Below are 25,031 nucleotides of genomic sequence, written 5' to 3'. Positions count from 1 at the left end.
CCTAGAGGAATTAGGCTAACAAACACTGAGAATCTGAAGTTTACTACTTAAGGATAGAAAATAGAAGTTAACTTTAAGTACGTTAGGTATAATTAAGACAAAATGAGTTTCCTCTACCTTTTTATCAACAAAATGGGAATACAAGGACTTGGAAAAGTGACATTTTTCCAACAGTAGCTTTTCCAAATGCACTCAATTTGTAATCCGCACATCAACTTACTTCCTCTTGAAAGAAAATGGGTTGGGACAAGTTTATCTGCACCCAACATGACAATTGTCACAAGCACCACCATCACACACACACACACAGACACACACACTGCAGCCACCATTTTGAACAGCAGGATTTAATTAGACTGCTCAAGATTTCAAACTAACTAACGGGAAACACAGGACATCAGAATCATTAATCATCTCTTCCCCTTTAAGATTCCTCAAATCATTAATCTTAGTCCGAGTTCATTACAAAATTTCATCACAAAAATGTTTGTTACATTCATGTTCAAACTTTGTAAATAAACGCTTTGAGGCTGCGTGAAGTTACCAAGTTACATTTTCCTAAAACCTGGAGAAGCCCACTACCTGGAAAATCCTACCAACCTTTTCATTTTGTTTAAAGTCCTCCCAAAAGCCAACGAATGGCCCCAATTTCGGTCCACATTCCTCTTCACTCTCCTAACCCAGCAGTTGTTTTAGATTTCCGATTTCGTTAACTTTGCAACAAAAGTAAATTCCCACGCCTCATTCATAGAAGCAAGTGATATTTCTGCAAACACAACGGACTTAAAAATAAAGGTGAGCAAAGTACTCAGGAGTCAACAAATTAAAATCAGGATTCGTGGGGATGAAGAGGCAACCTCAACGGTCAGACTTCCCAAACAAATTACTTTAATTTTGATTATTTCAATTGAAATGGCATCCGCAAAACTGAAAACAGTAACTGACCAACAACAGTTCCGTGTACCTTTGTCCCAAGGAAAAAAAAGGTGGCTAAGTCACTACACAGACTACCATAGGAAAGAAAGCAACTCAACCTGCCAACCAATCATGTATTTCACAACTCCTTCCAAAAATAAAAGACAGGATGCTGCTTTGGACCATCTTACACACTCCGTTTCCCACACTCCCGCCACCGTCCTTGTCATTAGGACCCTCCGATTTTAGTCTAGTTATCACAAAGCCTCGGGTCTTGAAAGCACCTTCGGCCTGGCCAGAAAGCCATTCCTTTCCTCCTCGCTCGCCCGGGGGAATAATGGTGGCGAAATCAACTCGAAGAGAGAACTCCCCGAATACGGAAGGCTGCACGTAGCTCAGAAGAGGACGTGTTTTTTAAAAGGAGGGAACCCCAAACTTTCCCTCCACAGCCTCGGCGTCCCGAGCGACGGGCGGTCCCACAAGGAGAACGCCCCAAGCCCAGGCCCCATCTGCGACCGCCCGAAGTTGACTCGAAGCGCTTGAGAGTTACGGGCCTCCGCAAGTCCGCCAAGTGCGACCGGGGCGAGCGTCTCCAGAGCAACGCCGCCCCAGCCCAAGGCCGCTCCCGCCCCGCCGCTGTGGCCCCCGGCGCCTGAGCCCGCATCCCGTCCCGGTCCCCGCCTGAGCAGCTGCTCTCAACCTCCGATACTCCAGGGGGGAGCGCGCGCGCACTCTCGCCCTCAGGCCAACCGAGAAGTCCCGGGAGAACCCCCGGGTCCCGCGCCGACAAAAGCAGGCTCGACCCCCGCCTGCGAGAGCGCGAGGGGCCACGGGGAGCCCGTGCCGGCCGCCAGCCTCGTGCCCGCCGCCGAGCCCCTCGCCGCCCGCACTCCGCGCCAAGTCGGCGGCCCGCGACTCCCCGCAGAGAAGCGCGGAGAAAAAGGGCGCAGCGCCGGCTACTCACCTCGATCTCGAAGTCCGGCAGGCGGAACGCCGTGCGAAAGAGCGAGCAGAAGTGCGCGATGGCCGGGACTTCCCACCAGGAGCGGAGCTCGCCCAGCCCGGTCGCGCCGCTTTCCTCCGGGCACATCTCCCCGCCGCGCTCGCTCGCTCGCTCGCTCGCCCGCCCTCTCGTTCGCTCGCTCGGACTCCGGCCGCGGGCAGCGCCTCTCAGCGCGCGGCGGCTCCCGCCGCTCGGCGTGAGCTCAAGCTTAGGCGCGCCGGGCGGGGGGCGGCGGGCCGAGTCCCTGAAGCGGCCGCTGCTCCGGCAGCCGGCGGGGGCCGCGCGTTCGCCCCGTCCCGCCGCGGCCGTGCGGCCGCCCCCAATCCCATACAATATAATCCACTCAGCGCTGAGGAAAACAGATGGGGCTGGGGGTGGGGAGGGGGCCCGGCAGAAGCCTGGGGGAGGGGCCGCCCACGAGGAGGAGGCGGGGCCGGCGCGCACCACAACAACAACCCCGCCCCCACCCCTGCGCGGACAGCTGCACTGAGGAAGGGGGAGGGGGGAGCGGGCGGGCCGCGCCCCGGGAGGGGCCGCGCGTGACGAGGAGGGGGCCGCGTGCAGCCCGCGGGCGGGTGGGAGCCTCGCTCTGAGGTGCAGGTGTTTGGGGCCGGGGAGTTGGGCGACTTTGGTGACGGAAGACAATAAGGGTCTCTCCCACCCCCACGTGGCTTCAGTGGTCGAGTCCTTTTAAAGGGCCCGCGGGGTGGTGCTCTCGCAAGGGACTAGCTCCGGGAGTGCGCACGTGTGGGATTTCAGTTATTACCGCTGTGGAGGGTGGTGCGGGAGAGCGAGTGGGCCGTCCACGCTGGAAACCCGAGGCTCGCGGAAACCGAGCGCTCTCCACCTGTTCTTTAGCGCTTCTTTCTTCTTTCTTTTTTCTTTTTTTTTTTTTTTTTAAATTCCATCTGAGAACGGTACTCTTCAGGGAGCGCTAAAGTGCCTCGCTTCTCCAAGGGAAGAAGGTGGTGGGGCTGGTTAGGCTGGAACCAAGTAGGATGGAGGGTAGAGTGTGGCGGGAAGGGTGGAGTAGGGGGGAGGCACCAATCAGCAGCCTAGCGGGAAGAGCAATTTCCCCCACCCCAGGGAACGGACACGTGCAGCCGCCCTAGAGGAGACTGGCTTTGAGCCCTATGACTGCCCTCGCCGGAGCACGGCTGCGGGGCGCGAGTGCTCACAATGTGGCTAGGAGGCTGGGGGATGGGGAAGAGCCTAGAGACTCCGGGACGTGTGTCCGGGTGGGGGTGGAGACCTGCTCGGGCTCAGGGAATATGCTCCGAGAGGAGGGTGCTGCGGCTTTAGAAATGTTAACTGCTGTTTAGGACGTTGGAATTCTGCTAAACCGGAAGGGGACTATCACCTCCAAAACAGCCCAGAAGTTTGGAAGAACTACATTGTAGTGTCGCCTGTTTGTATTGGCCATTGCGCTCGAACAGTTCTACTCAAGTCTGAGAGTCCTGGCTGGTTCTTTAGTCCACTTCGCCAGAAACACCGCCCTGACAGTGCACTCGATTTTGGCTATTTAGATAGGCACGACCCTAGAAAGAATAATAGCGAGTGAGTTTGTGAGATGGACGTATAAGTGGGAGGCCTGGCTAGTTCCTCCTCCCTCACCTATTCTGATCTCTTTAATAACTAACCTCTTGTGTCTTTGTAAGGCAGCACTTAGAAACACTAAAATTCTTAAGCTATACCCAAGTGTGTCTTTTGTGAGCTAACTAATCTTAAGATACTTCATCTTCCCTCACATTACCCTGTAGGTGGGGGTTAGCAACCCCTAAACGCTGTCTGTCCCTGCTTTTTAGTTTGTTTTTTAATGTTTTCAAAACTCAGCTACTCTAGATGCCTTATGAATGGGGGGGGGGGGGCTCAGGACATAGCAGGGCTCTGTGGAATTCGCCTGATCTCCTGGAATGTTCTATGGAACTTTTTTGTGACCAGGTTTTACTCTGTAGCCCAGGCTAACCTCAAACTCAAGGGACTATGTCTGACCTGGAGCCTCCATGGTTGGACTTCCCTGAACTGCTGTGCTCATCATGTACCACACCTTTTTCCTTTGAAAAGGGTTTCATAAAGCCCAGACAAGCGAGCAACCAGCCTCCTATACACCTTGAACCAATTCTTCCTGCGCTGCTGGGGTGCTGGGATTAGAGACACACGCATACCTGGGTGCTGTGTGCCGTTTCTTAACACTTGCATCAAATCCCTTACATTATGACCCTTTGATCCTTCCTCCCTGGTCTCCCTTCTATCATCTCATTTCTGTCTTTATCTTTTGTCATTCACTATCTATCTAAACTTCTTAGCTGGCATCTTCTTAGTTGCCATTACTACCTAGCCTAATAATAATTAGCAATACCAGGAAGCAGAAAGATAAGAGAGATTTGGCTCCTCCTCCATCACTGCGATCACTGCTGAATGCTCTCGTTTGTACCCATTACACACCGCATTGTAACCTCTGCTCATCCTCCTCATGCTGCCAAAAATCCTGAAAATGAAAGATGTTGGGAGCCTGAAGTGTTGCACTTCTACCCCTTAAGGGGGTCAAAATGGTCACAACCTCCTTCCTCTGGGTGGATTTGCCTCTGAGGCCTGTGTCTACTTGAGTGTCTGATAGGGGTTTGTGTGACACCACTCTGGTTCAGTCTGGCTCTGCAGTATGAACCTGATTCCCCCTGGCTGGCTGCCCTTCTTACTACCACAGTTCCACCCCAACCTCTCCTTGCAGTCGGGATCCCATTCAGGCTCCAGAAGTGAGAGAATTGAGAATGTCTTAGGTCTGACCAAATGGACTAGACTTACCTCTGTTGAACAGCCACTTCCTGGACTTACTGGCCTTGGATCCCTGACTCAGCTCTGAACACTAGTTTCATCTTTCCCTCGTCCTTACCTGCTTCAGACCTTTTCCTGGACTAATTTGGAATCTAGAATAAGGACCCCTGTGGGGATGTGAATGCAGGAATGCTTAAACATTTGGCACCCTTTTGGATTGTTCCCCTTGCTCTTGATTTGTTCCAACCTCATTCTCTCTCAGATCACAAGGGTTAGCATCTTCCCTACACCATATCTCAAGCCTCGTTCTTTTCTAATCATAAGCAGCCTTTGACCTCCAATGACCCCATGCTACCTTGAAGTTATTCTTTTATTCTCTCTATGGCTTTTATTTACATAACCTCTTCTCCCTGAGTATTTTCCATTAAAGGGGAAATTAGGCCTGACAACCTGTGAGCCCCTGAAACCACATGGTGGAAAGAGAACCAAACCACCATATGGGTATCTTGGCACACATGCACACTCACACACATAGAAAACAAAGGCACTTGGGAATCGAAGCCCAAGAATCACAAGTTTAAGTCTAGCCTCTACCACACAAAACCAAATAAAGTTTAGCTTGGACTACATGAGATTCTGTTTCTTTTTTGTTGTTGGGGGTTTTTTATTTTTTATTTTTGGTTTTGGTTTTTTGAGACAAGGTTTCTTTGTGTAGCCCTGGCTGTCTTGGAACTCACTCTGTAGACCAGGCTGGCCTCGGACTCAGAAATCTTCCTGCCTCTGCCTCCCAAGTGCTGGGATTAAAGGTGTGTGCCACCACTGCCCGGCTTTTCTTTTCTTTTCTTTTCTTTTCTTTTTTCTTTTTCTTTTTTTTTGTAAGATTTATTTGTTTTATGTAAGTACACTGTCGCTGTCTTCAGACACACTAGAGAAGGCATCGAATCTCATTACAGATGGTTGTGAGCTATCATGTGGTTGCTGGAATTGAACTCAGGACCTCTAGAAGAACAGTCAGTGCTCTTAACTGCTGAGCCATCTCTCCAGCCCCGAGATTCTGTTTCGAAAACAAAATAGGGCCACAAGATGGCTGAGAGGATAAAGGTGCTTGTCACCAAGCCTGATGACCTGAGCTCTGTCTAGCAGGAGAGAACTGACTCCAGCAAGCTGTCCTCTGACCTCCACAGGTATGCTATGGTATGGTGGACGAAAGCATGTAATCTCAGCACTCAGGAGAATGAGCCAGAAGGATGACCACAAGGTTGAAGGTAGCCTGAGCTACAGGAATCAAAGGCCAGTGAGACTCTTCTACCTGTGCTAAAATTAAAAGTATGAGCCACCATTCGAAGCTTAATTTTTAAGAGTTATTCTATGCGTATGGGTGTTTGCCTACCTACTTCTGTGTACCATGTGTGTGCTTGGTTTTCCTGGAAACCAGGAAAAGCTGTTGGATCCCTGGAACTGGAGTGACATATGCTTGCAGTCCACTGTGTAGGTTTTGGGAATCAAACCTGGGTCCTCTGGGTGACCAATAAATCATCTCTTTATGCCCACCATACACCACCCCTCCCTAACCTGCAGAGGCTCATTATGTATTCCCAGCAGTCTTTAAACTCCCCATGTAAGATCAGGCTGGCCTCAAACTCAAAAGATCTACCTTTCAACTTTTTTTTTAATCAGGGCAGGCGTGGTAATGCACTCGCCTAATCCAAGCATTTGGGAGGCAGAGGCAGCAGATCTCTGTAAATTCCAGGCCAGCCTGATCTACAAAATGAAGGTTCTCATAGTGAGACCCTGGCTGAAAAATAATAATGATAAAAAGTTATCCTCCACTGGTAAAATGAACCCATTCAAGCCAGGTTAGAGTATGTAAAGATAGGTTTATACACTCTATAAACCTGTGGTGGGCCAGGCAGTGGTGGCACACGCCTTTAATCCCAGCACTTGGGAGGTAGAGGCAGGCAGATTTCTGAGTTCCAGGCCAGCCTGGTCTACAGAGTGAGTTCCAGGACAGCCAGGGCTACACAGAGAAACCCTGTCTCCAAAACAAAACAAAACAAAATAATAGTATAAACATAAGGAGGTGGACAGTGATTGGGATGTAAAGTGAATAAATGTAAACAAAAATTAATTCAAAGGCTACAAAGTGTAGTTTTTGTTTTGTTTTTTATTTTGGACTTTTAAGGCATGGTTTCACTAAATAGCGCTGGCTGTCCTGGAACTTACTCTGTAGAAGAGGCTAGCTGGAACGTGTAGAAATCAGCCTACATCTGTCTCCCAAGTACTGGGATTAAAGACATGTGCCACCACAGCCGGCCAAGGTGTTGTTTTGTAGCAGAGTTCTTGCCTAGCTCTGAGTTCAATCCCCAATACTGCCAAAGTTTGCAAAACTACTTTTAACTCAGACATATTTATTCACTTGCTGATCATACAACGATGAGACAAGTTGAATGGGTTAGTGGTTAAATGCCGCTGCTGTGCAAGCCAGGCATTCTGACTCTCACCCCCAGAAACAAAAAGAAAGAAAGAAAAACTGCAGATGGTGGTGTTTTGTATCCTTAATTCCATCATCCTCCTGGTGAGGTGAGAGGAGCCTGAAGAATTCCTCAGATACTCCTGGCCAGCTACCCTGGAGAACTAGCCAGAAACTGTAAGAGACCTTGCCTTTAAAAGGGAGTGGGAATTGTGGTGATCCACGCCTTTAATCCCAGCACTCAGGAAGCAGAGAGGGACAATCTCTGTGCAGTGCTGGGCCAACCTAGCCTTCATGTGACCCTGTCTCAAAAAGGAAAAAGGAGAGTTCGTGGGTTAAGAACAGTGGCTAGTCACCTAGAAGGCGCAGGTTTGACTCCCGGCGCTCGCTCACATGCCGCTCGCACACATGCCGCTCGCAGTCTGTAACCCCACTAACAGGAGATCCAGTTCCTCTAGGCATCCAAGTGGCACACAAACAGAATAAAATTAAAGGCTTAAAAGAATAAAAAGAAACAGAAGAAAAATGACTGTGAAAACCTCCTCTGACCTCCACCCACGAGTTGTAGCATGCGCTCATCGTATTACATTTCATACACACACCACACATATGCACAGTACAAAAAAGCAAAAGTCAATGATGATCTTTTGATCACTGGAAGTTCCAAGTCTGGTAGATGCTTATTGAAGATCTGCCAAACTCTGGTTTTCACCACCTTGTTAGTTTTCCCTGTCACTAACACCTCCACCCCATCCCACCAGGAATTCTCTCCTGCTGCCAAACAGATGGATGGCCGGCTCCCTTTTGATCATGCTGTTCAATGGCCAGGAAAGACTCCTTACAACTTGACTTCCAAGCATGAAGTGTTCAGAGCTCACTTCCTTGATGCAACACTGCTGAAACACCCTCATTTGGGCTGTCCCCAGGTACACTTACACAAGAGACCGAACATTGCATGATTGACTTCGCCAGCCCTTGTGCCTTTCCATAACTGATCATGCGGTTACCTCACTCTTAGAGTTGTCTTTTCTTCCCAACTAGACTCTTCAAGGGACTCTCCCCTGATACTCACGGATTGTGTAATGACAATCTACATAATGGCCCACACCACAAGACGTGGAGCAAGGCTGAGTGTATGGTCTTTCTGCTCTCGGTCATGGAACCTACACACTCACAACCAGATGGGTCCCAGGCCTTTCTCAGCAAACTTTCCACATTTCTCCCAGCTCTGGTGTCATGTTGCCGTATGCTACCTGGATGCTCATATTCAATAAAAAACCAGGAATTTAAAAACTAAGGTTACTGCACATGGTGGCAAACGCCTTTTATCCCAGTACGTGGGAAGGAGAGGCAGGCAGATCTTTGAGGCCGGCCTGGTTTACATAATGAGCTGCAGGCTAGCTAGAGCTCCATCATAAGATACTGTCTCAAAACAAAACAAGCAAAGCCTAGATGTAAGGATATGGGCCAAAAGTACAATGCTTGCCTGCCAAGCCTTAGGCAGCATCACCAACACTGCAAAAACAAGAAAGCCTTACTCACAACCACCTTCATTTTTATTTTTATATTTTTTATTTATTTTATTTTATTTTATTTTATTTTATTTTATTCGAGACAGGGTTTCTCTGTGTAGCCCTGGCTGTCCTGGAACTCACTCTGTAGCCCAGGCTGGCCTCAAACTCACAAAGATTTGCCCGCCTCTGCCTCCCAGGTACTGGAATTAAAGGCATGCACCACTGATGCATGCCTTTTAGTGTACGTGCCTTTAATTCTAGTACCCGGGAGGCAGAGGAGGGTGGTGGAGTGTGACAAAACTTTTCCTGGGGAGATGCAGTGCACATGTCTACTTACCCCAGATAAGGTGACCACAAGAGACAGAAGTGTGGACACCACTAAAACCCAACTTGGTGAACCAACGAGTTTTACTACAAGAGAATGACTCAAAGTCAGCTGTATCTCCAAAGCCTACCCTAGCACAGGTAACAAAGCTGGGAACCGAGAGTACACTGCACAGCCTGCCCACAGCTCATCAGGTTTGAGAGTGTCTTTCTAGGTACCTCAGTCGGTCTAACCCTCTAACCCTCTGCCAGACAGCACAGCTAGTTTCTGTTTCTCCCAGGCAGCTGATCTGGTCTCAGAGGCTTCTTTACAGCTTAACTTTGATCTGCTGAGAAGAGTTCTCAACCTTTAATGCTTACTCTATCAGGAAGAAGCCTAGAGAATCTGGTTAATTTTAGGGATTTCCTGAAGCTCTTTGGAGTTGTTTACCTTCCTGCTTAAGCAGCTTCCCTACAGGATGGAATGCTTCAATCTCTAAGGAACCAGTCATACAACAGGTGGATGTCTATGCTTTCAAGGCCAGCCTGGTTGATGACCTGGTGAGGACCTCCAGGCCAACTAGGGCTACATAGTGAAACCCATCTCAGAAAAGAAAATGTCTTCCCTTCTTTAGCAGGGAATGGTGGTATACTACTGTGATCCCAGCATTTGGGAAATGGAGGCAGGAGAATCAGAAGTTCAAAATCACCATCAGCTATATAGTAAGTTCCAGGTCTATCTGGATGACCTGAGATCCTGTCCTTGTCCAAAACTGGGCAAGTCAAGAGGCCTACCAACAAGCCAAATTCCATTTCCTCATCTACACAGCATCTCAGAGTATATCCCCTTTAGGGCTGTTTTGTTTTGTTTTGTTTTGTTTTTAACATTAATTTAGCGTGTGTGTGTGTGTGTGTGTGTGTGTGTGTGTGTGTGTGTGTGAGAGAGAGAGAGAGAGAGAGAGAGAGAGAGAGAGAGAGAGAGAGAGAGAGAATACATGTGGATGGAGGCAGAGGACAATTTGTAGATGTTGGTTCTCTCCTTCTACCATGTGAGTCCAGGGATTGAACTCAGGTCATCCAACATGGCAAAAACTACCTTTATTCACTCAGCCCTGGGTAACATTTTCCCTTGTTTGTTTGTTTGTTTACTTATTTACTTACTTAGCAGACAGAAATTCTATATAGCTAAACATGGTCTTGAACTTTTGTATTATTTGGGTTTTTTTTGGATGGTTGGTTTTGATGTAGTCATTATGTTGGGACAGTTCTTCATACAGAGTATTATACACCAGGCTGGTCTCCAACTTTATGCCTAGCTAAGGCTGACTTGAACAGAGATGACCAAAAAAAAAAAAAAAAAAAAAAAAAAAAAAAAAAAAAAAAAAAAAAAAAAAAAAAAAAATCATTTTAAAAGTAACAAGTTTAGGAGAAAAAATGGGCGAGGCCATGGTTTCAATCTCCAGCCCCATAGACAATCAAAAGAAAAGTGCATCTGGTTAGCACTGGGGAAACAGAAGCAGGTGGATTGCTTTGAGTTCTAGGCCAGACTGAGCTACATAGTGAGTTCCAAACCAGCCAGGGCCACATAATGAGACCCTTTCTCAAAACCAAAACTGTCATTTGGGTAAGAAGCCAATGTCACTAAAAAGTTACAGTGTGCTGAGGGCATGGCTCAGGGGATAATGTGCTTGCTGCAAAAGTTTAAACACTTGAGTTCAGATCCTGAGCACCCAGGTAAATGTTAGGTACAGTAGTGACACACATCTGTAACCCTAGCACTGAGGACGCAGAGACAGACACGTCCTGGGGACCTCTGGCCAGTTGGTCTATTTGAGACATCAAGGTGGAAGGGCTGTCCAGATGGCTCATTGGGTACAAGTCCTTACCACCTGTTAATTTGAGTCTGGTTCTCAGAAGATGATGGTGAAGGGAGAGAACTTTCCCTTCAACATCCATATGTACATACTGTGTCACTCACACCATCACAGATACAATAAATGCATGTAAAAAAACTAATTAAAGGTAAAGTAGAGGGCTGGAGAGATGGCTCAGTGGTTAAGAACATTGACTGCTTTTCCAGAGGTCCTGAGTTCAATTCCCAGCGACCACATGGTGGCTCACAACCATCTGTAATGGGATCCGATGCCCTCTTCTGGTATGTGTCTGAAGACGGCTGCAGTGTACTTATATAAACAAAAATAAAGGTAAAATGAAGAGAGCCAGATATGTAGCTCAGTGGGTAAAAGCACTTACTACCTAGCCTGACAACCTCAGCGCCATCCTCAGAGCCCATGTGGTAAAAGGAGAGAAACTCTTGCAAGTTGTCCTCTGACCTCCACACATGAATGTTGTGGCATATACAAAGCCCTCAGTCACACACACACACACACACACACACACACACACACACACACGTAAATATACACACATCTACACACATAACCCGTTTAGAACAGGGCTCTTAATTTTCATGAACCATGGCACTTGTCTCATTGTGTTGCCAGTGGCTCAGTGGCTGCCTGCTTTGGTCTCAAGGCTGGAAGTTGGTGCTCTTTGCTTTCAGCTGCCATCATGTCTTCCATGCTTGAAGAAAACCTGGGAACTTCAGGGCCATGTGAGCTACCAAGACCCAATTGGCAAACACTCAAGGTACCTAGGAGTTGGGAGTGGTTGGGGATTGGGGGGCATGTTTATAGCATGCCTCACCACAGAGTGCATTTCCATAAATACCCCCTGGATTAGTTGAGAAGGCTGGTGTGAGGCTGGTTTACCACTTGAAGAGCTTCTGTCTAACTATCACCCTTATAAGCTGTGGCCATCGGTCAGTGAGCAGATACGGTAAATGCTGCCACAAACAAGTGGCTTCCGTCTTCAGTTTAGTGCAAACTGCTACAACATTCTGGGGAAAGGAAAGCTGCATATACACCTTTAACCCTAGCACTCAGGAGGCAAAGGCAGGCAGATCTCAGAGTTTGAGGCTAGCCTGGTCTACAGACTTCCAGACAACCAGGATTACACAGAGAAACCCTGTCTCCAAACAAACAAACAACCAAATTCTTTGGCAGAAGCACAGAAAAAGTTAGGAGGGCTGACAGGCCCAGGTGTCCTGCCTGCCTGATATCACATAGGAAGGTGCATTAAATGGTAAAACTTCTTAAAACAAAATGGAATAAAAAGTCCTCCTGACCTGGTAAACAAAGACTTCTGGTTCTTGCTGCCTTCCATACACAGGCAGCTGCTATGCACGGAAGTCATTCCTACATTCTGGGCTCAGGCTACAACAGTGTGGGCCAGCGTAGGCCATATCATATGTATGTGTGTATTTGTATGAATATGCTGTATACATATATGTGTGTATACACATACATGCGTGTATATATACACATACATATATATGTGTGTATTGTGTGTATATACATATATATGTACATATACATTTATAATTTATTATTTTATGATCATTGGTGTTTTACATATACATACACACATATACATATATGTATATATGCATATATATATGTATATATGTGTGTGTATATATACATATGTGTGTGTGTGTGTGTATGTCAGGTATCAGAAGCCCTGGAACTAAAGTTACAAGTCATGTAGGTGATGGGAATTGAACTTGGGTCCTCTGAAATAGCAGCCAGTACAGTACTCTTAACCACTGAATTATCTTGACTTTTTCTTTTGGACATAGTCTCTCTTTTTTCCTTTTTTTTTTTTTTTTTTTTTTTTTTTTTTTTTTTTTTTTTTTTTTTTTTTGAGACAAGGTTTCTCTGTGTAGTGCTGGCTATTATGGAACTCACTTTGTAGACCAGGCTAGCCTCGAACTCAGAGAGCTGCCTGCCTCTGCCTCCAGAGTGCTGGGACTACACCTGGCCCAGAGTGGGTCATATCTGACAGGCAACAATAGTTTCTTTTGTTCAGATGCTGCAAGGGCTAGAGTCAAGGGCCTCTGTGTTGCTGACAAGGGCTCCTTCACTGCCCCACACGGCTTTAATACCACACACAGTGAGAGATGATTTTAGAGGTTACTGAACTTCATAGTGGATGGATGGGATACAAAAGGGTGTTGAGGACATCATTTATTCCATGTGCCCCTCCTTGATCCAAGACTGAAATCCTCATCAGAAAGGCTTCGGTGCAAGCATGAAGCCCTGCACCCCACACTCAGCCCTTGTCAGATTTTATTGCCTGTGACATTCTCTTCCACAAGCTGCATCTGAAAGCCAGTCTCAACCGCCCTGGGTTACTTAGTCCCTGTCCATGCTTCTCCACTCCAAAATTCCCCTCTGAATTCCTGGAGTCTCCCAGCCTGCCCCTGTCTTATTGTGCCATCTCCTCTTGTTATTGACACCAGGTCAAACAGCTTTGTAGCATCTCAATTCCCAGTGCCATTCAGGAGCTGGTGAATCTTAATGAGTTCTCTCCTTAATCTCTTCTCAAAGGAGCTGTGATTCTTAATTTCTCCAACTTTCCTTTTAATTATTTTAGCTCCTTGTGTCATTCCTTTGGCCTCAGATCATCCCTACTCAGTTGAAAGGTCACATTACTTTGGTTGAAGATGTGTCCAGGGTTGTATACATTTGGCCTCAAATGCCTTAGCCAGGCCCAAGTTTTCCTGATGTGTTTTTATTCAAGACTTAAATGTACATTTGGGTACAGAAGTTCTGTCTCAGGCCTTGGGAAGTTTCTAATTGAATTGATAAAATAGTAGAACTGGTAGTGTAGTATAAACACCGAGTACACTCTGGTCTCTGTGGTATTTGTGGTCCTAAAGTTATAAATGACATAAGAAATAATCTAGTCCAGTGTTGGGGCTCTAGTTCAAATGTTAGAGTGCTTTCTTAACATGAACACAGTCCTAAATTCAGTCTCCATCACAGCATGAACTGGGAAAGGTAGCAGCGTGCCTGTAAAATAGGTTAAGGCAGGAGGATCTCAAATTCCAGGATAGCCTAAAACAAACAAACAAACAAACCACAAAGCAAACAAAAACCAGAAGGAAAGAGAAGAGTAACTCCAATTGTTCTTTCTAGGAATGATAGCGGAAGATTGGTAAGGGTGGGCATGTGCCACCACTGCCTGATGATGTTATTGATTTCTATTTTGTGTGTGTATATGTTCATATGAGAGAGCATGCTTTCAGGTGTGTATATACATTTTATATATATATATATATATATATATATATATATATATATATATATATATATATATATATATATATATATATCATACATGTTTGTAAAACTGTCTGCAACATGTGTGCCAGTGTCTGTGGAGCCATGCTATTTGTTATAAACCACACAGTGTGGGTGCTGGGAACTGAAATTGGGTCCTGTAGTATGGCAGCAAGCCCTCTTAACCACTGAGACATCTCTCTAGTTCAGTGATTCTCAGCCTTCCTAGTGCTCAGCCCTTTAATACAGTTCCTTATGTTGCGGTGACCGACGACCATAAAATACTTTTGTTGCCACCTTCATAACTGCAACTGCAATTTTGCTGTTATAAACAATAATGTAAATATCTGTGTTTTTAGGGAACCCCTGTACACAGGCCTTTCGACAACCCACCACAAAGAGGTTGACACCCACAGGTTGAGAAACACTGTTCTAGTCCCTTGGTAGAGCGAGAAGAGAGCTTAACCACTGAGCCATCTCTCCAGCCCACAGACATGAGTCTGAATTGGAAATCCACTTGACTATTCAGAGCTTCAGAACATAGGCTGGAGAGAGGGTTCGACTGAGAAAGTGCTTGCCACTCAAATATGGCGACTAGCATTTGATACCCAGCACCCACATTAAAGCTAGGCAATGTCAGTTTCTACAGGCACCTGCAAGCATGCTCTCTCATGTGAACATATACACAAAATAGAAATCAGTAACATCAGCAGGCAGTGGTGGCACATGCTTTTAATCCCAGCACTGGGGAGGCAAAGGCAAGCCAATCTCTGAGTTCCAGGCCAGCCTGGTCTACAGTGCTAGTTCCAGGACAGCCAGGGCTACACAGAGAAACCCTGTCTCAACACAAACAAACTAACTAACTAACTAACTAACTAACTAACTAACTAATGAATGTGGTGGTGCGTGCCTTTAATTTCAGCATTTGGGAACAAAGACAGGCAGAGCTTATGAATTTGAGATCAGGTTTTTTTGTTTGTTTGTTTGGTTGTTTTTTTTTTTTTGTTTGTTTGTTTGTTTGGTTGGTTAGTTGGTTGGTTTTTCGAGACAGGGCTTCTCTGTGTAGTCCTGGCTGGCCTGTGGAACTCACTCTGTAGACCAGGCTGGCCTCAAACTCAGAAATCTGCCTGCCTCTGCCTCCCAAGTGCTGGGATTAAAGGTGTGCACCACCACTGCCCAGCATTCAGTTTAAAAGTCACATTACTTTGGTTGAGGAAGAGTGCAGGTTCATATACATTTGGCCTGAAATTCCTTAGCCAGGCTCAAGTTGTTTATGATTCATTTCATTCAACACTGAAAAATATATTTAGGTAGAATATTCTGTTTACTTAGCAAGCTCCAGGCCAGACAAGCCTACATAGTGATGCCCTGTCTCAATCAAAACAAAAGCAAACAAACAAACAAATCAAAGAAGCAAACTAAAACTTAAACCAGGCATGTTGGCACATGCCTGTATTCACAGCACTTGGGAGTTAGAGACTGGAGGATCAGGAATTCAAGATTAGCACTGGCTACATAAGACTCTATTAAGAAAGAAAGAAAGAGAGAGAGAGAAAAGGTGTGGTTTCACTGAATTTCAACACCAATAATCTAAAAACAATTTTAAGATTAGCATAGATAACTTAAAGTATTATGTAGTAGAAAAAAAAAAAAAAGAACAATATAGAAAAAAAAAAAAAAACCACGCTACTGCAGAACTAAAAAGACCCGGGGTTCCTGTTCAATCCATCAGAGTGCTTGTATAACTGACATTTGTGAAGCGGCCCTACCACCACCACCAAATGCCTTAGCATCTCTTAAAACCTGGTGGTGGTGAAGGGTCAGAGAATCAGAAACTCAAAGTCACTTTTTCCATATAATTAGTTCTGAGCTGGAGAGATGGCTCAGCCCTTAAAGGCTAGGCTCACACCAAAAATTTATTAAGTTCAAGACCAGCCTTGATTGCTCGAGTCCCTGTCTCAAACAAAAGAGAGAGAGAGAAAAACAGAGACAAAGGAGACATACAGATACAGATAGAAAGAGATACAGAGAGATGGGGTGGGCTTTAATTTTAGCTTAAACAATGAATGTGGGCTTAGATGTTATATTGAAATTTCTTAGTTAAATATTACTATTCACTCCCAACTTATTTACCGTCACAATTTGTGCTACTTTTTGTCAACCTGACACAAACTATAGTTTTGTGGAAAGAGGCAACCTCAGTTGAAGGATTTCTTTTACCAGACTGGCCTGTGGATCTTTTTATCTATCTATCTATCTATCTATCTATCTATCTATCTATCTATCTATCTATTTTTGAGACAAGGTCTCTCTCTGTAACTCTGGCTGGCCTTGAAATCTCTACTCACCCCAGGCTGGTCTCGAATTGACAGAGATCCTCTTGCCTCTGCCCCTCTCAAGAGATGAGATTAAAAGAATTAGACATTATGCCTATCTGGGGCCGTTTGCTTCATCAGTGATTAATGTAGGAAGACCCAGCCCTCTGTGTGCAATGCCAAACCTGGGTGGACTAGTAGTCCTGGGTTGTTTAAGTAAACTTAGCAAGGCCTGGGAGCAAGACAATAAACAGCAACATTTCTCTATGACCCCTGTCTGCTTCAGTTCCTGCTCCAGGTTCCTACCTTGTTGGCTTCCCTCAATGTAATCTCTTAGCCAAATAAATCATTTCCTCCCCAAATTGTTTTTGGTCAATGTCTTACCACTGAAATGAAAAGCATACAAGAACACAGTTGTCTTGGGAAACAAATGAGATCATTGTCTTTTCAGTGGTAGGGTTTGACTCAGTCTTGTGCATGCTGGGTATATACTTTAGTTTCTCTTTATATCATGTAAAAAGAAATATTTCATTTTTTCTAAATATTTACTTTTTTTTTTTTTTTTTTTTTCGAGACAGGGTTTCTCTGTGTAGTCCTGGCTGTCCTGGAACTCGAACTCAGAAATCCGCCTGTCTCTGCCTCCCAAGTGCTGGGATTAAAGGCGTGTGCCACAACCGCCCGGCCAATATTTACTTTTTAAAATGTGCACAGGTACTTGTGCATGGACCTGTGAGGTTTGTACACACATGCCCTCAGATAAGAGAGGTGTCAGACCACCCTCAGAGCAGTGGTTCTCAACCTGTGGGGATTCTCAACCTTTAGGGATTGAATGACATTTTCATGGTGGTCGAATATCAAATATTTATGTCACAATTTATAACCATAGCAAATTATAGTTATGAAGTTGCTACTAAAATAATTCTATGGTGGGGGGTGGTTCTCTGTGTAGTGCTAGTAGTCCCAGAACTCTCTCTATAGACCAGGCTGGCCTCCAATTTATAGAGATCTGCCTGCCTCTGCCTTCTGAGTGCTGAGATTAAAATGTGCACCACCATTGTCTATTTTTAATTCATTTTCATTTTCTTTTTCTTTTTACAATTTATTTATTTATTTATTTATTTTTATTTATTTTTTATTTATTTATTTTTTTTTTTTTTTTTGGTTTTTCGAGACAGGGTTTCTCTGTGTATCCCTGGCTGTCCTGGAACTCACTCTGTAGACCAGGCTGGCCTCGAACTCAGAAATCCGCCTGCCTCTGCCTCTCAAGTGCTGGGATTAAAGGCGTGCGCCACCACCGCCCAGCAATTTATTTATTTTTTATTTTATGTGCAGTGCAGTGTTTTGCCTGCATGTATGTCTACATAAGGGAGTTGGGTTCCCTGCAACTGGAGTTACAGAAAGCTGTAAACCACCATGTGCTGGGAATTGACTCCCAGTCCTCTGGGCTAGTAGCCAGTGCTCCTGACTGCTAAGCCATTTATTTCTCCAGTCCCTCTAGTTTCTAAGATTTATTTATTTTCAGCTGGGTGTGGTGGCATGGCCTTTAATCCAAGCACTTGGAAAGAAAAGGCAGGTGGATTGCTGTGAGCTGGAGGTCAGCCTGGTCTACAAATCGAGTTCTAATCCAGTTAAGGTTCAGAGCTTTGTTACAGAGAGTCCCTGTCTCAAAAAAATTATTTTGATTTTATGGGTGTGAGTATTTAATTACACATATATGAGTGTACTCTGTACATGCCTGATGCCCACAGAGGCCAAAAAAAGGGAATCAGATACACTGCAACTGGAGTTATAGATGTTTATAAACTATTATGTGGGTTCAAAAAACCTGAACCTGTATCCTCTCTGAGAGCAGCAAGTGTTTGTAACTGATAAGCCATCTGTCCAGCCCTGTATCATTATTTTTTTTATTTTATTATTACTATTTTGGTTTTTTCAAAACTTGTCCTGGAACTCACTTTGAAGACTAGGCTGAACTCGAACTCAGAGATGCCTCTGCCTCTTTGCCTCTCTCTGTTTCTCTCTGCCTCTCTCCCTCTCTGCCTCTCTGCCTTTGCCTCCCAAGTGCTGGAATTAAAGGCATACACCTCGACTATCTGGCATGGAATTATCAAAAATTTTAATTAACTTTGGAAAACACAAATTTTTGGAAACTGTACTTGCTACTAAAGTTAGGAACTCTGAAAATATTTCTGTTTTGGGTGTCAGTTTTGTCTCCTTGTTTTCTTGACAGCCACCCCCCAAGTGTCTGTGACAGAACCTAGGACTCTGAGCATGCCAGGAAAGCCCTCAAGTATTGAGAAATACTGCCAGCTCACCCTTGGCCTTTCAAACACATCCCATGAGCACATTTGAAATCTAATTTTACAACCAATCTTTCCAGGTAAAAGTTGAATGGTGAACTGTAAAAAAAAATATATTGATGGGGTTAGAGAAGGTGGCTCAGTGATTAAGAATATTTGCTGTTCTTGTGGAGAACCTAGATTTGGTTCCCAGCACCTCACGGGGGCGGCTCACAATGTCCTGTAACCACAAGTTCCAGGGGATCCTAAGCCTTATTCTGGTCCCTTCAAGTACGGAGCATACATGTGACACACATGCTTCCTAGCAGGCAAATACTCACACACACATAAAAAATAAATAAAATAAAACAAAACAATATTACCAATTTATTCATTCATCAAGGCAGAGTATCTGCATGTTCCTCACACCCCAGAACAAAAGGCACAGAGCAGCATCTTCTGGTGGTAACCCTGCCTGAGACCAATGCAGTTAGAGTCACTCAAGGAAGGCACTGGGAGGGTCATCAGTGATTGCCCAACAGACTAAGTAAGCAAAAGGCAGAGGCAGGAAGATCTGTGATTTTGAGTCCAGCCTGGTCTACAGAGCAAGTTCTGGGACAGCCAAGGGTACACAGAGAAATCCTATGTTGAAAAATAAAAACAAACAAAACCAAAAAAGACACTCTCCACCTAGCCTGATTATCTGAGTTTGATTCCTGGAACCCACATACTGGAAGGAGAGAACTGAGCAACCTCTACCAGCTCTCCTCTGGGGGGGGGGAGGGACAGCAGCAATAGAGTTTGTGCTCCAGAACTGATTTTAAAAAATAGGGCTGGAGGGCTGGGGAGACAGCTTAGTGGTCAGTTAAGAGCACTGGCTGCTCTGCCAGAGGACCAGGTTTCAATCCCCAGTACCCAAGTAGAAGCTTCACAACTGTCTGTAACTCCAGTTCCAGGGGATCCAATGCTCTCTTCTGGCCTGTGTAGGCACCAGGTATGCAAGAAGTGCACGGACCACATGCAGACAAAGCACCTATACAAATAAATAAGAAAACAAACAGACTTAGAAAGAGTAGCGCTGGGGTTTGTTTGCTTTGTTTTTCAGGACAAGGTTTCTCTGTGTGGCCTTAGATGTCCTGTGTCCTGGAACTCAACTCTATAAAGCAGATTGGCCTCAAACTCGGAGATCCACCTACCTCTGTCTCCCGAGTAGGATTAAAGGCATGTATCACTACTGTCCGGCCTAAGGTTTTTTTCTATGCTTCTCAGAGTATTCAGCTCTAGATTTAGAGTTATGGAGTTCAGTAGAGCAGTGCCCATGCACTCCTGCAAAGACACAAGCACTAAGTCAGGGACTGGCATCTCCATGTGGGCACGGTGTGCTAACAGCACACTCAATTCTGTACACACTGAACTGGGACGTCAGAACATGGCAGCCAGACAGCCAGACAGTACCCCACTGGATCTTGAAGGACACTGTACCTGCTGGACATGGGGCAGAAGCAAAGAGGCACAATATATAAAACAGGGAGTTCAGAACGCGGGGTCAGGCATATTCTTTTGGTTGCAGTGGAAAAGATTAGTGGATACTGACACTCAAACTCAGGTCCTCTGCAAGAGCAGCAAGTGTTCTTCACTGCTTTGCCATCTCTCCATCCCACCCCCACCCCACCCCTCACACTTTTCCACCTTATCTCTATTAGACAGGTTCTCTCATAGAACTTGAAGCTCACCATTGGCTGGACTGCCTGGCTCCCAAGTCCTAGGGATCCTGGTATCTCCATCCCCTTATGCTGGAAATTCAGATCAGTGCCACCACACCCGGCTTGATGCATGGATACTGGATACATGCACGCAGATGCCCTGCCCTCGTAGAAAGCATCTTACCGGCTAAATTATCTCCTCATCCTCATGATTTTATTCTTTTAAGATAGGGTCAAACGGAGCTTAGGCTACCCTTGAATCCTGGTTCCTCTTGCCTCTACCTCATCAGAGCTGGGACATCAAGAGTACATAAACATACAACTTACATGTTTTTAAAAAACAGATCTAAATAGATTGGGCGTTGTGACACACACCTTTGAACTCAGTGCTTGGGAGGCAGAGGCTGGTGAATCTCTACGAGTTTGAAGCTAGCTGGTTTACACAGAGAGTTCCAGGCCAGCCAAGGCTACATGGGTACATAGTAAGAGTTTGTCTCAAAAACAAACACTAAAATAAATGTAATTATACTTAACTGATTCATAAAAATCAGACAGATTTATGAAGTACCCAATGATACGTGTATATTATGTAGCATTTTTTTACATTTATTGTCTATGTGTCTCTGCCCACTGCCTCTCCCTGCTCCTCTTCTTCTGCTTCACATATATTGTACAAATATATATATATATATATATATATATATATATATATATATATATATATAGGTTTTTTTTTTTTGGTTTTGGTTTTGGTTTTGGTTTTTCGAGACAGGGTTTCTCTGTATAGTTCTGCCTGTCCTGGAACTCACTCTGTAGACCAGGCTGGCCTCAAACTCAGAAATCCGCCTGTCTCTGCCTCCCAAGTGCTGGGATTAAAGGCGTGTGCCACCACTGCCCAGCCTTGTACAAATATTTTAATTAAAACATCTATATCCTCAGACATTTATCATCCCTTGATGACAGATGTGTCCAAACTGTTTTTTCTAGCTTGTGAAATGTGTAGTATCAGCAGGTAAACTAATTGGCAATTTTAGACAATTGCCACATTCTGAAGAATCCAAAGGAAGGTCTCACAGGTTGAAGTCAGAAAGATTAGAGCCCAGGAAGTCCTTTCTTAGATTTATCTTTATTATTATTTTTAAATTATGTGTATGTATCTGTATGTGGATATGTGTGCTTGAATTCAGTGCCTTCTGAGCCAGGGGCCATCGGATGCCCTGGAGCTGGGGCATCAGTTTCCAATACCTGATATGGTATTAGAAACTGATCCGCAAACTCAGAGATCCAACTGCCTCTACCGCCTGGTGCTGGGATTAAAGGCATGCTCTACCACCACCCAGTTAAAAGCCTTCATTTTCCTTCATGGCTAGATATATTTCAACAGATTTTTTTGTTTTTGTTTTTGTTTTTGATGGAGTCCAAAACCACAGGATAAAACCTACATTCTGGTCCCTGGAGAACAGCGAGAACAGCGGCCCAGTGGGAATGCTTGCATAATGGCGGAGTTCCAGAGTTTTAGGACTGGAATTACAACAGAGCTAAAAATTGTCACATAAAACATTAAGAAAGAAAAACTGGCTTTGATTCTGGAGAAGGGGGATACTGGAGGATACTCGGGTGCCAGAGATGATGAACAATAAACGCCATAGGTCTTTTAAAGGCTCTGGGTGTTCTTAGGTACACCCTTGCAAGCCTACCTCACCGGGCACAGGCCAATCCTAACCCAGCTCGGCCTCTATTGTGAAGGCCCACTTCCTGGGAGGGCGCAGAGGAAGCTGGATCGCAGGCTGGGCTCCGCTGTATAGAGTTTCCCTTGTTTGTTTTCCATTAATGTTTAGGAGAGTTCTAGCAAATTCTCACCGCTCCCCGCCGTGTTCAGGAGAAAGAGGAAGCCCTGGTGTTTTTCCATACTTGGGCCAGCGCATGAAGAGGAGTCTAGAGGCTTGGCTGCAGCTAGTCAACACAGAGTGACCTAGCTCTCAGGTGTGCTAATTAAGGGAGCTCCCAGCACCCCGGGATGCTTCTGTGACCTCACCGAAGGGCTGCCGCCTCCAGCATCCTTTGGGAACAGAAGCCATCTAAAGATTGCTCCGCTAATAATGCCAAACCCATTGAGTTATTCATTCCCTCAGCACAGGGGCATAGAACAGAGCCCCGTTTTATTAATTTATTTGAATAAGAAAATGGAATTTGGGAGTTCATACTCTCTTAAAAACAGGCATGATGTAGGTAACACTCAGAAACTGAGGCAGGAGGATTTTGAGTTTGAGGCCAGTTAACATAATAAAATCCTGTCTCAGTAGCTAAATAAATAGGGGCAGAGGCGACAGCTCAGCAGTTAAGAGCATTTAATGCTCTTGCAGTGAATCTAGATTTTGGTTCCCACCTTACACATTTATTTCTGAGACAATGTCTCATATAGCCCAGGAAGATGACGTTGAACTCCTGACCCCAAAGTGTCCACTTTCTGAATTGCTGGAACTTCAGTCAGTTGTGAGCAGCCCAGCCTAAATCTATAAATCTGACTTTTTCAAACATGCAGAGTTATCTACATTGGCTAGCTCTGGTGTCCTGGACGCCTTTAATCCCAACACTCTGGAGGCAGGCAGAGGCAGTCTAACTGTGAGTTCAGGGACAGCCTGATCTATATAGTGAGTTCTACAATAGCCAGAGCAATATAGTGAGACCTTGTCTAAGAAACTAAAACAGCCTGGGGGCCGGGCGGTGGTGGCGCATGCCTTTAACCCCAGCACTTGGGAGGCAGAGGCAGGCGGATTTCTGAGTTCGAGGCCAGCCTGGTCTACAGAGTGAGTTCCAGGACAGCCAGGACTACACAGAGAAACTCTGTCTTGAAAAAACCAAAAAGCAAAGCAAAACAAAACAAAACAAAAAACAGCCTGAGGTCTCAGCAGTTAAGAGAGGACCTCAGTTCAATTTCAGCAACCATATGGCAGCTTACAACCATCTGAAACTCCAGTGCCAAGGATCTAACACCTCTTCTAACCTCTGTGGGACACACACACACACACACACACACACACACACACACACACACAGTTTACTTATATTTCAGTCCTAAAAAACAAAAAAGTCTGTCAGTTGGGGAGCATACCTTAATCCCAGCACTTGGGAGGCAGAGGCAGACAGATCTCTGAGCTCAAGGCCAGCCTTGTCTGCAAAGCAAGTTCCAGAACAGCCAAGGCTACACAGAGAAACCATGTCTTGAAAAAAAATCTAAATAAATAAATAAATAAGCTAATTAATTTTTAAAACGAACAGAATATTTATACATTAATTAGATAACCCTGTATATTGCCTGGTATCTCTGTACATCCTTAATATCCAGAACTGCCATTCTTTATCAGAGCTGCCTGGGTGTTTCATCATGACCAGAGAAGCTTGAAGCTTAGTTATCCTTCAAATTACAAGGAACAAGTCAAGGCTGGCTACTCTTTGGGCTTGTGATCACCACAGGGAGCTGAGTCAATGGTACAAGTTGTTTGTCCACAGCCTTTCACCCCTTGCCAACCCAGGCTTCCTTCCATAGTTACAGCAACATACCATGCTGGCCTGCTCTCAGCTCCCAGCTCTCAGAGTTGCTGTCATCCTGCTTTGTAGAGGCGGTCTGGCATAAAGTCATCGGTTAGTCACCCACCAGTTCTCCCTGAGGGAGTCCAGTTGCAAAACATCTTAGTCCTAGGCAGGTGAACTGGCTGCATTCTTCCGCCTTTCTTGGTAGTGATCCCGCCTTGTTTATTAAGTATGACTCAAGAATGACATCAGGGGAGCTGTTAACAAAATTAAATAGGAAATCCAATGAAAGCAGAAATCAACAGACACACAAAGCCTAATTTTGTCCCTGTGGCTCTTTCAGAACCTTTATCTTGTATTGGTAGGCCCATGTTCATTTGGAAGCCATAGCCAAACCTTGTGAAGTCAGTTTTCTCCTTTGGACCTAATGTGAGTTTTGGGGCTTGAACTCAGGTTACCAGGTTTGAGTGGCAAGCATCTCCATCCACTAAGCCAATGTGTTGGCCCTTGGTTGGTCTTTAATGGGGTCTGAAATTGTGTGTAAGCTATTGTGACTAAATGCAAGTTGTATCTGTGATCCCCAGAGAGCCTTATTCATGCCAGCCAAGCTACCAGCACTTTAACCCAGACCCTCAGTGTGGTGGTTTGAATGAGAATGGGCCCCATGGGCTTCTGTATTTGAATGCTTGCTCCCTAGTTGGTGGAACTGCTGGGGAAGGATTAGGGGGTGTGGCCTTTTTTTGAGAAAGTATAGCTCTGGGCTCTGACTCTGAGGTTTCAAGTTAAGTGTAAGCTCTCAGCTATTGGTCAAGTGCCATGCCTGCCTGTTGTCATGTTCCCTGCCATGATGTTTATTTATTTAATGTATATGTGTTACAGTATACATTGCCATGGTGATTTGTAGAGATCAGAAAATAACTTCTAGATCCCAGGATCAAACTCAGGTTATCAGGCCTGGCAGCAAACACCTTTACATACAAAGTCATCTCACCCATCCCCTAGGAGTCACACTTTTAGCTTAGTTTTAGTTTTGTTCTTCT

The 25,031-nt window shown here is 45.2% G+C and overlaps 1 protein-coding gene and 1 long non-coding RNA gene across 7 annotated transcripts in view; both read right to left on the bottom strand.

Moving 5' to 3' along the window:
* Cecr2 (CECR2 histone acetyl-lysine reader) overlaps positions 1–2,705 on the bottom strand; it is a 102,285-nt gene extending 99,580 nt beyond the window's left edge. For 2 of the 5 annotated variants that reach the window (XM_034511938.2, XM_076940466.1), the window contains exon 1: positions 1,880–2,250. In XM_034511938.2, the coding sequence (XP_034367829.2) occupies positions 1,880–2,005 (126 nt within the window). In that variant the 5' untranslated portion in view covers positions 2,006–2,250. Of the gene's footprint in view, positions 1–1,879; positions 2,251–2,684 lie in introns of those variants that run through there. The other 3 variants (XM_034511936.2, XM_034511937.2, XM_076940467.1) reach the window with 2 other exon arrangements.
* A 15,665-nt stretch (positions 2,706–18,370) lies between these two features.
* Positions 18,371–24,209, bottom strand: LOC143443631 (uncharacterized). 2 transcript variants are annotated; one of them, XR_013112767.1, is made up of 3 exons: positions 24,022–24,209; positions 19,954–20,083; positions 18,371–19,790 (listed from the first exon to the last, which is right to left on the bottom strand). It is a non-coding gene; the product is annotated as an uncharacterized LOC143443631 (long non-coding RNA). The 2 variants fall into 2 exon arrangements; XR_013112766.1 differs by lacking the exon at positions 24,022–24,209 and adding an exon at positions 22,321–22,417.
* Between the last annotated feature and the right edge of the window lie 822 nt (positions 24,210–25,031).

The sequence above is a fragment of the Arvicanthis niloticus genome, chromosome 9, assembly GCF_011762505.2.
Source record: "Arvicanthis niloticus isolate mArvNil1 chromosome 9, mArvNil1.pat.X, whole genome shotgun sequence".
Classification (NCBI taxonomy): domain Eukaryota; kingdom Metazoa; phylum Chordata; class Mammalia; order Rodentia; family Muridae; genus Arvicanthis; species Arvicanthis niloticus.
The sequence above is the reverse complement of the archived record's forward strand: the minus strand, read 5'-3'. Positions and strand labels throughout refer to the sequence as shown.